The sequence below is a fragment of the Vombatus ursinus genome, unplaced genomic scaffold (assembly GCF_900497805.2).
Source record: "Vombatus ursinus unplaced genomic scaffold, bare-nosed wombat genome assembly UNPS02014832.1, whole genome shotgun sequence".
In the NCBI taxonomy this organism is placed as follows: domain Eukaryota; kingdom Metazoa; phylum Chordata; class Mammalia; order Diprotodontia; family Vombatidae; genus Vombatus; species Vombatus ursinus.
The window spans coordinates 35,757,002-35,770,525 of NW_020954610.1; the positions used below are offsets into that span (position 1 = coordinate 35,757,002).

Consider the following 13,524-nt stretch of genomic DNA (forward strand, 5'->3'; position numbering starts at 1 on the left):
GAAGATGGAGAGCATTCTAAGTATGAAGGAAAACCTGTGAAAATGTCCCAAGTCAATGACTCTGGGCACAACTTCTCAATGCCCCAGACTATCCTCTAAAACTATAAATTGTAAAGTAGGTGCTAGATCTTGAACTTTAGTGAGAATTTCTTCCTCCTGAGTTCCTAAGACCAACAAAATTACAGGTCCAGGAAAAAGAAAAAAGTCCTTTATTAATTTTAAAAAAATTCTACTGGCAAAAGAAAATTCTACCAAAAACATGTTTATCTATTCACATCGCTCCAAAATTTGCACTGAGTTGACAAAGCTAGATTTTAAAATGTTTTTAATACCAAGTAATTATAGTTACCCCTATAGAAATAGAAACAGTTTTTTTTCATGGAGCATGAATGATATTCACTTGTAGTTTGGTTTGAGTGGTTCCAGATCTTGGTTCCACATGCCCTACCTCTATTTTTTATCACCATCAGTCTATTCAGTATTAGATTGGAGGCATTAACATTCTATAAAAATTCACCTCATTAAAAAAAATAAACAAAAACCACAATGTAATTAAAAAAACAACCCCCAATTCTTTATTTGATAGCTTTCTTAAGGAAACTGTGCTGTGTCTATTTGTCTTTTATCCTTATTTTATAAGAATTCTCCCCTAGACAGAGTTGTAAAAGGTAGCTCAAATGCTATGACAGAGACGACAACAATGATGATGAATGATGATAAATATTTATATAGGTTAAGATTATCAAAATGCCTTTTGTATATTATCTAATTTGATTCTGATAACAATCCTTTGAAGTAGATGCTGTTGTTATTTTACCAATTTTGCAATTGAAAAAAATGAGTCTGTGAGAGACTAATTGACTTGTCTAAAATCATGGAGCTGGTACATGAGCCAAATTTTAGGGCAGGATTCAATCTCAGATCTTCCTGCCTCCATGCCCAACACACTCTAACCACTATAAGGGACCCAACCTCAGAGTTCACCTAGTCCAACTACCTCCTTTTACTAATGAAGAAAACTGAGGCCTAGGGCCCTCAAGTGTGTTATCTGGAAGAGACAACAGTTCATTCAACGATCCCTTTAACACTCGTTATCTTTAGCTGGGAGAAGACGCTAAAGTAATAAGACACAAGACAGAAGAGTTGCAAGAGGGGTAAGAGATAGGAAAAGGTGGCTGATGAGGGGGGGAGTTGACAAAAAAAAAGACTTACGAAGAGAAATTGGAAGGCGTTTGGGATGTTGAAAGGAATGGAAGGCACTGAGGACAAATCTCAAGATGGTCAGTACCACTTCACACATAGTTCAGATCCTGCTTAAACTTGTTTTTCAAGGGGCTTAACTAGGAGACCATGCCATGTAGTACAGGCAGTTTGGACCACGAAAAGTTTATGCGCCTTTAGCTAAATCTTTCACTCTGAATAGCATTTTTATTTCTTATTTGTTTTTAATTTTGCTCTTGTATCACTTAATATACTGGTTGAGTTTTTAGCATTTTGTAATTATGCCCAGAGGCATGTTTTTTCACAAATCACATAAAAAACCTTCTGAAAAATAGGCCAATAGTATCATAGAAATATGCTAACAATGAAGGGAGGGAAAAAGGGGAGAGAGTTAGATGGAGAAGACCAAGAAAGACATTCCACTAAGGTGCAATGCTTTTGTCAACTGCAACCTACTTGAATCCAAGGTGTAGTCAACCTGAAGTTTTCAACAATCAATCAGCCAATCAAATAATGTTTTGTCTAAATTAGCTAGCATACAAATAATAACTCATTGAGCATTAACCAAAGACTAAGTGACCCTGGGCAAGTCACTTAACCTCTGCCTATCATAGTCCCAACTATAAAATGTACATAATAGCACTTACCTCCCAGAGTTGTTGTAAGGATAAAATGAGATAATATTTACAATGCTCTTTGCAAACCTTAAATCACTATATAAAAGTTGTTGTCACTATTATATAAAAATCCAGGGATGTTTGTGTCTTACTGGTTTTGTGAAACATTCTCTTTCATGAATCTACTGATGTAGAATCTGAAAGTCACTCTCAGTTATGGAAACCTGGAGTCAGGAGTCAACTTTGCCTTGACTCAATATATCCCATAGTTCTTTAGTCTAATTCTGTATGTTAAAAACCAGTATTTTCCCTGACTTGATCAAAATTAGCCCTAAACCTATACTAATGTGATTTTAAATAAACAATATTGATTAAATTGTTTATTATGCTGCTTTTGTATTTCTCCTTTAAAATCCACATTTCGGAATAATGACAAGCCTAGACTTCATAAAAAAAAATTATGTGGTTATGTGCTCTGGACCTATGATTTTATTGGGAGCAGGAACTTCTAAAAAAAGAAATTGTTCTCTGCAACTTGTAGTCTTAAAGAGTAGTCCAACACAGTGAGAGGTGAAGTGACTTGCCCAGGGTTCTACGGCCAGCATTTATCAAAATCAGTACTTGAACCCATATCTTTATGATTCTACAGCCAGCTCTCTATTCACTACACCAGGCTACCTCTCTGATTATCATGACAGAAATGATGATTTCTCTCTTATATTAATAACTAATTACTATTGGGAAGATCCAGAATTTTTTCCCTTCCTATTTCCTCATTCTTTACTCAAGTCAGCCCCTGAAGAATAGGGTTGATAACGGGATTGGATTTAACATTCTCCTCAATCTTATTCAGATCCCACCTAACTAGGGAAGTCCATTGTGGTCTACTCAGGCTAGGGTGGGGGTAATCCTTTCAGAAGTTCCCCAAGTGGGCAATACCACCCCTTGAGGGGCACTGGAATGATGCAGGTTGGCAGTATTAGTTTCAGGTACAATTGGGGACATTGAATAAAAGTAAGGGGGCGGTGGAAGCATAAGGAAAGGAGAGAAGAAAATTTTGAAAAACCATTTGTACATGCTCTATCTGTTGTATAACAATTAAAATCATAGTGATTACATTGTTTTCCAAATAAACACACAAAATGCAACTTAAAACTGATCAGTGGTCAAGTCCACTGATAGGTCTTAACAAGTAAGTGTTGGCAAGTGAGTGTGTCAAGCATTGTTGGGAAGTCCAGCATACATGGTTGGGAATATTGTAAACAAGGACTTGTTTACAATACGGTACTATTTGGTTACATGACACAATATCACATCATTAAAATTTCAGTGCAGGAAACATCCTACAAATTTACAATAAATGATTAAATTTAAGATGCAACATTTTAAAAAATTATATATTTTGGGAAATGACACTAATTAGAAAAAAAAACGTTAAAGGACTAAAGAAAGTAGATTCCCAGGGGCTGCTGAGTAATTTTTTTTTAAAAGGGGTTAATAGGATAAATAAGATTGCCAAGCTGGGGGTGGTCTGGGAGTACAAGTGACATAGTCAAAGTCATTACACCAGCCCCTCATTAGAATTGGTCAACCTCTCATTATAATAGTCATTCTCTCATTAATTGCTAACCCATCAGAGTTGATTGCTGTCTGTTGTCTACTCTTTCAAGGGCATATAAGCATCAATAGGTTGCCATGATCTGTCTTTGGTGTATGAGAGCCGGCCAAATGATCATCCTTTCATTAATTATTCACCAGCCATAATGAATAAAATGATTGATTACCCAGAAATTATGTCTCTCAAACTTTTTATACATCACAATCATTATCATTTAAAAAATAATTCAAATGGCTTGCATACACATGGATTTCTGATGGTGTGGTCATCAGAACATCTCATTTCTCACCTGGCTACAATACTGTGTCATTCTCTGACTTCTCCATCATGCCTCAGGAAACTCATTCTTGACTTCCCTGAGCCACACACCCACATGATTTTCAGTTTCCTTTGGTGTATTATCTTTCCCCGATTGGATTATAAACTCCTTGAGGGCAGAGACTATCTTTCTTTTTATACTTGTATCTCGAACTCTTATCACAGTGCCTGGTATAGAGTAGATGTTTAATACATGTTTATTGATTGATTGGCCCAAAATTAAGAAAAACTTAAACATATCTTCCTACATCAAAGACTTCACAGAAAGCACCATAGTCAAGGCAATGGAAAGTTGCAGTAAGACAACAATGAATTGAATTGGGATCAGGAAAGAGACCCTCAGGGGAAATTTTGGTTGAAAAAAATGAAAATTGCTTAAATGCATATGTAGCCAGCAAATCCTGCTGGTCACTTGATGGGTATTCTGAGGATAATCTTAACACCAAGATTTCCAATCTAGAAAACTTAGTTTTTCCTTATTGATAAATGAATGAATGAATACTAAACAGCTATTGCTCACACATCATACAATACACACTGTATTGGGGTTTTTTGTTTTGTTTTTTTTTTGTTTTTGTTTTTGTTGGTTTTTTTTTTTGTTTGTGTTTTTGCTCCACTGCTCGTCAGATGTAGGCTTTTATTTATAATTATGTCTATTGATATCAGAATGTTTCTTAAATAGCTGCAATTTACTTTGGGTCACTAGTTGCCTTATTCCCAAGTATTACCTCCTCGGTAATAATAGTGCTCACATTGCTGGATTTTGCAATAAACAATGAAGCTCATTAAGCACCTAGAAGGCAGAAGGTACTAAAAGATAATAACTTTAGGTTTTAAGTACGTATTGATTTCTTGTTCAGAGAGAGGGGAAAAAATTACATCTTAATCAGTCCCAGTCTTATTATGAACAGAGTACATGTTCAAGGATTTAGTTACCAGCTGCTCCCGGAGCCTGCCATAGCATCATTAGAGAATCAAACTTTTGGGATAGGCCTTATTTTTAGAGAAGTTGCATATGGGCTCCATTGCCTTATCCTTGGCACCTCTAAGTCACCTTTCTAAAATATGCAAATATCTCAGGAAGTGATAATAGATTAAGCTGTTGTTGGGTATTAAAAACTTAATGTGAATTACTTTGCTTTCTTCAGGTAACTTAAAGAAATGGAAATTTTTGTTGAAAGTAAAGAGGGATGATTTTGGAGGATAAAACATTATCTAATAGAAAGTAAGCTCCATGAGGATAAGGATTTTTTTCCTTTTGTTACCCCAGCTATTATCCCCATTTTACAGATGAAAAACTGAGCCTGAGAGAGTTTAAGTGACTCATCTAGGGTAACAGAGCTAATCAGGCTTCTGAGGAAGGATTCAAGCTTAGGTCTTTCAGAATCCAATACTTTATCCACCGTACTGTACTTGACCTCAGAGGCCATCTAGTATGACTTCTTCCTTTTACAGAGAACAGACAGGCATCCAGTCTAATATAGTGCCTGGCACAAAGTAGTGTTTAATAAATGTTTTTGGAATTGAATTGAATTAAATCTAATCCAAGGAGGTCAAGGATGTATGGAATACACAGCAAACCTGGTGGAATGCATTTGTCTTACCATTTTTTCATTTATTCACTTATGTTGCCTCTTTCTAACTGGAGAAGGAGAAGGGTAGTGAGAGAAGGAGTGATAAGAAAAGGAAGAGGAACATTGGAAAAGAATAAAGGGGAGGAAAAAAAAGATGAACATACAATTTTTTTCAATGCTTCACTCAGATTTTTTTTTCTATGTCTTTTGTCATATAAATTGCCCCAACAAAGGCTTTTTGACAGTTGCTTGGAGTCTGCCTCGTTAGCTTTCCTTGACAATATGGTAGTCATCAACAGGTATATAACTACCTTTTATCTACTTGGAAAAGGGAGCATAATAACCCACTCCTCTTTCATTTAACTGCAACCAAAAGGCATGTGATTGGATTGAAGCAGGAGCTTTGTATTGTGAACATAGTTAGAACTCCTTAATTCAAAAGGAATTTAGGATCATAGATTTAGACCTTGGGAGATACAAGGCCTTCATTTTGTAGATGAGGTTACTGAGACACAGAAAGGTTAAATAATTTTTCCCAAGGTGACAAACTAGTGAGTGGCAGGGCTGAGATTCAGAATGAGGTCCCCATCATTATCATCATCATCATTGTCATCGTCATCATTGTTATCATCATCATCATCCAGTGCTTATTCTATGTCCCCCAAATGGCCCTCACATCTGGCATAGAGCTAGAATGCAGAAGGTACAATGTTGCCTCCAGCCTGCAGGAGATGGTGCACAATGCCTTCAGCAAGAAATGGGGTATAAGGGGCAGCTGGGTGGTATAATGGATAGAGCACCAGGCCTGAAGTCAGGAGGATCTGAGTTCAAATCCGACCTCAGACACTTGATACTTACTAGCTGTGTGACCCTGGGCAAGTCACTTAACCCCAATTGCCTCGCAAAAATAATACTAAATAAATTCTTTAAAAAAATAAAATAAAAAGAAATTGGGTAAATACACATGGATTATATATCTATAGTTGCAAAGGCACTCAGAGGCTATCTGGTCCAACCTGTTTATTTTATAAGTGAGGAAACTGAGGCTGAGAGGTAAGTGACTTGCCGAAAGTCACACATGTAAGAAGTAGTAAAATGAAGATTTAAAGCCAGGACATCTGATTTCAAATGCAGTGTGCTCTTTCCACTGTACCAGACTTTACCAGGCCTGAGTGAAATCAGGCAAGACATCTGCTCAGAGTCATTCTTTTCCCTTTCTTCCCTCCTCCTTTTCCTGGTGTGCAGAGGGATAGTGGTAGTATATCTGCCTCTGTCTCTGTCTCTCTCTGTTTCTCTCTCTATTTCTCTGTCTCTATCTGTCTCTGTCTCTCTGTCTCTCTCTCTCTCTTTGGAGCTGAAAAGCCAGCATGGGGTCAAGATAGGCCCACCCAAATGGGCCTAACAGTAGTAAACTAAACTCATTCTATTTGCAGGAATGCTTTTACATCTTTGGGGCTATGTTAAGAAAAATCTCAGGCTTTAGAGGTTGTTTTGGATAAATTTGTGTGTCTGTACTGAGCCAGAATTTTCCGTGAAATAGGCTTACAGATCTTCATTAAATCTCTTTCTCTCTCTCTTTCTGGTTTTCTGTCTGTCTCATCTCTGCTTCTGTCTGTCTCTGTCTCTCCATCTCTGTGTGGATGTCCATCTGCCTCAAAAGTATCTCTCCTTAATTAGGGGAATTCAAGCAGCTCTGAATCCTATTGTCCATAGTTTAACCATCCCTAGGGTTTATCACCCCAGGTGGGTCAGTTGCACCCCCTTATAGAATGAAAGATCTAATCTGGCACTTCTCTGAATTGCAACATCAGGATGAATATAGGAACAGTGGATAGGGATGATGACATTTTGGGCAGACCAAAAAATATCTTTAAATGCATTTATTAGACTAGAGTATTCACGTGTATATGTTGCATGTTTAGTCAGAGTTTTGCCTTTAATATGACACTACAAGAAACAGAATATTTTGGTGTTGTGAACAGGTACCTGAAATCCATTTCCATAAGTATTAGAAGTTAGAATCCTGTTTCCAGATGGGAGCATGCCCAAAGCAAGGAATCCCTGTGTGCCCCCAGGAAACAGCTTTGTGAAAAGAGCCTGAACAAACCAGAACATTTCTAGCCCAGTTCAGACTTTATTATTTAGGCATGGAAAGATTAGAGTCCCATCCTGACCAATACCTTAGTTGTGCTAAAAAAACCAGTCAAGTCCAATCTATTTAATGCACTATTTCCAGGAGTAATGATTAGGTCCTGCTATTTAACTAATCTTATTTGGGTTTGAAATCTAATGAGGACAACATATAAGGTACTTAATTTTATACATTTACAGTATGGTAGCACATAATTCTAATTCACTAATTTGATTGACCTAAGTCTATAAATACAAAATATTTTTAATAGCATCTAACATATACTCCTTTCTAATATTTGAATGTGTAAAGAGAAGGGATGAGACAGCAATCTGAGTGTAGCAATACGAATACAGCACAAAGGTTCCCAATTCTACTTTATCTTTCTAATATTAAGTATCTATGTGGTTTTTGTGCCAGGGGTATTATAGTTGTTTATATATGTCTGTGTATAGATATATAGATATAGATAGATATAGATATATCCTAATATCAAGTCAGCTTGGGGAGTTTCCTTCTGAGGGGGAAACAAAATCAATCACAAAATTTGATTTGACCTGACGGGCCCTTGTTGTGTTTTCTGATTATTGCTATGGGGTCTGGAAAGGCCTAAAAGAGCCCTGAGATTATAAGCTAACTTAAAAAAAAAAAAGCTATTCATACTACCCTGTAGAAAAGTGGTTGTTCAGTGACCTCTTATTTGGGGCAAGAGAGATAGAGCAATTTATTGATTGAGTCATCCATGAGTTTAGGATTAGGACTATAGACCAGTGAGTTTTAGGATTCAGAACTGATAGCAGACCACTGGCAGATGCCAGGATTAACCAGCCAGTGACTAGGTTGGCTTTTGATGCATTAGGAGCAATGGATGAATTGGTTATACGTATATCTAAATGATATGTGTTGGTGGTACATTAGTACTTGGTATGAGACTCCAATATGTAACATTATCTCAATAGTAGTCTATAGCAGTTAATTTTGCTCTGGGTCTCATGTTTTGTATGACCTATGTACTTGCTCTATAGTACTGAATCAGGAGGTGGAATGACGTGGTGAATAGGACACTCTATTTGGAGTCAGAAATATAAGGTTCAAATCCCAGCTTAGAAATTGATTAACTGTAGGATTCAGGGCAAGTTGCTTAAATTCTCTGCTTCTGTTTCTTCAGATGTAAAATGATGGGGTTAGACTCAATGGCTTCCAAGGTCCCTTTCAGCTCTAAATCTATGGTCCTATATGCTTAGAAATGTTTCTAAAAGTGCTATTGCTATATATACTATGTCTTTTGCATGTGATTTATGTGGTTTATTGCAAGCAACTTTAATGTGGATTAACCTGCAATGTACCTTTCTATATACTGTGTATTTGGGACAACTATTTAGGACCATGTTATTTGGCAATTTATAAATGTTCATAATATGTGCTTAATGCATGCATCAGTTAGGTGGTACAGTAGATAAATCACTGGGAGAGGATTCAGGAAGTTCTAATCTCAGATACTTTAGCTGTGTGACCCTAGGCAAGTCACTTAACCTCTCCCAAACTCAGTTTCCTCAACTATAAAGTGGGTATAATAATAGCAACTACTTTGTAGGGTTGTTGCAAAGAACAGTTGAGATAATATTTGTGAAAAAGCACTTAGCATATTGCCTTACACATAGTAGACATTATATTAACATTTATTCCCTTTCCTTCCCTTTTCTTTCACTTTCCCTCTTTGTGCTCAGTGCTTGGGAGAATACTTCTCTACAACCAAAGCCATTTCTTGCTATGTCCCTTTCTCAGCAAAGCTGTGAGCTACTTCTTCACTGAATAGCTATTTCATCTTAACTGAAGTGTTCTCTTTTGCTTCTCTGCTGAATTCCAGCTGCTGCATAACCTCTTCCCCACAGTGAAATTCTAATAGCTCTTTACTGAGTTAGTTCCTGGCCTCGGGGATATTTCAGCACTTTTGAGAATCAGGCATTTAGCTGTACTGCAAGTACAGACAGTATCACAAGAGACCTCCAAGTCGAAAATGTCTCTTTTGACTGATGTTATTTCCAACTCTGTGGGGACAGTAGTCTGAATTTGGGGGAAGTATTGGCCCATTTAGATTTGTACCAAACACTAACTTTTGTAGAAACTCACTAGCAGCTACAAGAAAAACAAGCATGGTCTCCAAAACCTGTGTACTTTCATTTTCTGTTTTTAGAACTCCCTTAGAACTTCCACTGAATATTTGAATTGAGTTGAATAAATCCCTCTCATATCTCATCAGGCCTCTGGCAACATTTTCCAGCACCATGCAGATGACCCTAAAGCTTTACTCTAGCAATACTGGAAGAGTAGGAGCCGATTATCTTTGACCTGCCTCCTATAACCACTCCCAAATTACTCCTCTCTCTTAGAAAAGTAATCATATTGCCTTATAATTGTATAGTGTCTTCATTCCTAAAGATATAAAATGCTTTCACAATTAGTAATCTTCCAATTTTACCTTCCCCAAATCCTTGTGATATTGATAGCAATATTTGTATTTTACTGAAGAGAACGTAAGACAGAGAGAATTTGTCCGAAGTTATCTAATGGAAGAGCCAGGGCTAGAACCCAAGCTTTCAAATGTCCAGATGGATGTTCATTCCCCTAAGTTTGAATCATCAGATCAAACATTTGGAGGCAAAATCCTTTTTGGGTTTTGGCAATAAGCAAAACATTTTAGGGACCTATTTAATTATTTTGTGGATAAATCCCTAGAGTCCCTGAAAGTGGCTGATTTGATGGCCAAACTTCCTCATTTCTGAGTAACTTGCGGAGCTTGTAGCTACTCATGTGTAAGTATAGAGTAAAAGGAGCATATATGTCGCTGTTAATTCTGTTTACAAAGAGTTGCCCTCGGTGTAATTTATTGTAGTGCTTGTATTTGCAGCACTGCTTCTGCCAATGAGTTCCAGCCATAAGCCAACTCAGTAGCAAGCTGTCAGGAGCCTAGTTCACAAGAAAAAAGATTCAAACCGGTTTGGATTATCAACATCAAAAGAGTAAAAAATAATTTTTTTTTAAAAAAAGAGTCAAATCAGTTAGGATGTTTCAATAGAACTAACACGGTATAGGGAAATGGTAAAATTGATGGATTTTGTCAAAGCTAAGACTGAATGTATGGTTGGCTAGATAGTCACCAAGTAATCAGTTATACCCTCTCATTTGTCACTTTAAAAGTACACAACTTCTACAAAGTTGCCTTTAAAAAATTATGCAACAGATACTACCTTTGTTAAGCCTCAGAGTACTTAATAAAACAATCGAGCCTGCATCGGTATCACCTAACACACTTTCCCACCAGAAGGTCACAGAAAAATCGTAAAGAACAAATAGCCCACACCTTATTAGCTAGGAAGTTAAAAACCAAACCAATACTTAATAAATTAAATATTAATCCTGACTTCAGGAGAGTGGATATGTGTAGACAATTTAGGTAAATACCTCACATGTTGTTCTATGGTGATACTTTGTCTTCCTAGAATACCTGGAAGCCTCTGAAAACTAGTTGTGAAGAAACTCTGTGCTTATCAAAAAGAAAAGCTGGCCAGTCCTGGAAAGGGATTTGGTACACTGTGGATAGGTGTTTATACCTGCAACTCTCAAGTGAAAGCTAGTGCGTATTATTGGTTACTAGCTGGGACAAGAGGGGCAGCTATGTGGTACAATGGGTAGAGTGTCAGCCCTGTAGTCAGGAGGACCCGAGTTCAAATCCATCCTCAGACACTTACTAGCTGTGTGATTTGGGGTAAGTCACTTAACCCTGTTTGCCTCAGTTTCCTCATCTGTAAAATGAACTGGAGAAGGAAATGTTAAACCACTTCAGTATCTTTGCCAAGAAAACCCCAAATGGGGTCGGTCACGAAGAGTCAAACACAACTAATTGACTACACAACAAACTCAGACACGGGCCTACAACCCTGTGTAGATGCCTTAATATTCTTCCAATATTCCTAAGCCTGTTACTGGAAAATATATTTTGTGCAAAGGGGAAAAAAAACAAACAAACTTGATCTTGTTCCTAGCTGAAATCCCTCCCTATGATAAAATGCATCCTTTTCTAAGAGAATGCATTACTATACTTCTAATTCTGGTGGTCTCTTTGGAGACCACATTTTTTTTTTCAATTATTTTATATTGCTGAAATAGTTGATTGAATGATTATACCACTTTAAAAAAATAAGAAGACAGGCTTCAGATTTCTTAAAATGAGTAAGAAGAACTGAACTCAAGTATCTCTGAGTGGATAAAGAAGGGTCAACAGCTGTTTTCTGAGCATATGCTGAGCAATTCCCTTAAACCTCTAAAGTACTAAAAGGCAAATATATTGGTTAAAAATTGCTCAAGCCTGATAAAATTGCTAGTGGTATTAGCGGCCAGCTATCAAATAAAGTGAAGAGAAATTATATGAAGACCTTGTGTACCATATTGGAGCAGTATCAATCTCACATCAGTCCTGATATTAAAACTGTATATCATCCCCTCTCATTTGCGTGCTCTCTGGACATAAAATAACACAATAATTTTACCCAGTTCTTAAATTAATCCTTCTTCTACCCCCCCTCCTTTTTTCAGTTACAGTAATCATTTCCTCCTTCCCTGAGGACAGACGGAACTTACGTTCTGATGACAATCAAGAAGCTGTATCCAATGCACATGATTCCCACCAGAAAGTAGGAGAGAGGCATCCTGAAATTCATGGCTCCAATTGTCCGTTTATTGTCGTAATAGCCATAAAAGAGGACAGAATATTGTGCCATACCCTAAAACCCAAGGAGAAAGAGGCCTGAAAGGAGTATCATTAAAAGCAAAAGAGAACAACAAAACATTTATTTTCAAACTTGGGTTATGACTCAGGGCATGAAAGCCATTGTTTTTCTTTGGAGAATGAATAGTTTGGCTGCCTAGCTGATTGGCAACATTAACGTATTCAAAATTAAAGCATTTATAAGCAGATACAAGTTTTGTTATTGCTGTTGTTTTTTCAGGCAGAGAGACCTGTTCAGCTGAAAATATAAGACCATTCCCATAGCACTATTACATTGATCAAGCAAGCCATCAATCAACAAACACTTATTAAAGCCTACTGTATGCCAGGCACTGTGCTAGGCATTGGGGATAAGAAGACAGAAATGAAAGAATGCCTGTCCTCAAAGAAGATCACATTCTGTTGGTAGAAACAATACATGCATATATTAATATATAAAGAGAAGATAATGATTGCGCAGTAGAGAGAGCACCAGGCCTGGAGTCAGGAAGACCTGAGTTCAAATCTGGCCACTTACTAGCTGTGTGACCCTGGGTAAGTCATTTAACCCTGTTTGCCTCAGTTTCCTCATCTGTCAAATGAGCTGGAGGAGAAAATGACAAAACACTCCAGAATCTTTGCTAAGAAAACCCCAAATGGGGTCACAAAGAGTCAGACACCAATGAAATGACTGAATGACAACAACAGCAAAGAGTACTACATCTGGTCAGAGTCTGAAAAGGCTTTATGTAGAAGGTGCTTTTGAGTGTTTGTTCACTAGTAGAAGTACAGTATTGTAAGTGAAAGATGAGACCACTTCCTCCAAAGTCTACAACCTCATTCCTAGTCACCTAGCTAGTCAGTCACCTGGAGTCCTGAGATGTGACTTGTATATTCTCACTAAGGCACATTGATTATATTAATTCAGTCCCAAGCAGGATGGGTGACATTTGGGTGTCTTTCATTTTTTCTCTTCCTCAAGATATGAAAATGAACATATTAACTTATTTCTTCCAATTCAATTTTTCATCATTAATTCATTCAATCAGTAAAAACAAAAATTTATTTTGCAAGATACTAGACTGAGAAGGATTTTTTAAAAAAGTAAATCCAAAATAAGCCCTATCTTCCACTGAACTTACAATTTGGCAAGCCAGGATTAAGATATATGCAGAAGTATAGTGACGTGAGCAAAGGACAATGCAGAGTTTTTCCCACTACCCAAATCAACTGGAATTTTGAGAAACATGACTATCCTCCTATATTCCCAGTATCAAACC

General features: G+C 37.1%; 1 protein-coding gene across 1 annotated transcript in view; it reads right to left on the reverse strand.

Annotated features, from left to right (window-relative positions):
* Positions 1-13,524, reverse strand: part of TMC1 (transmembrane channel like 1) — a 125,696-nt gene that overhangs the window by 49,236 nt on the left and 62,936 nt on the right. The window contains exon 9 of the mRNA XM_027839375.1: positions 12,118-12,260. Within this exon, the coding sequence (XP_027695176.1) occupies positions 12,118-12,260 (143 nt within the window). The remainder of the gene's footprint in view (positions 1-12,117; positions 12,261-13,524) is intronic.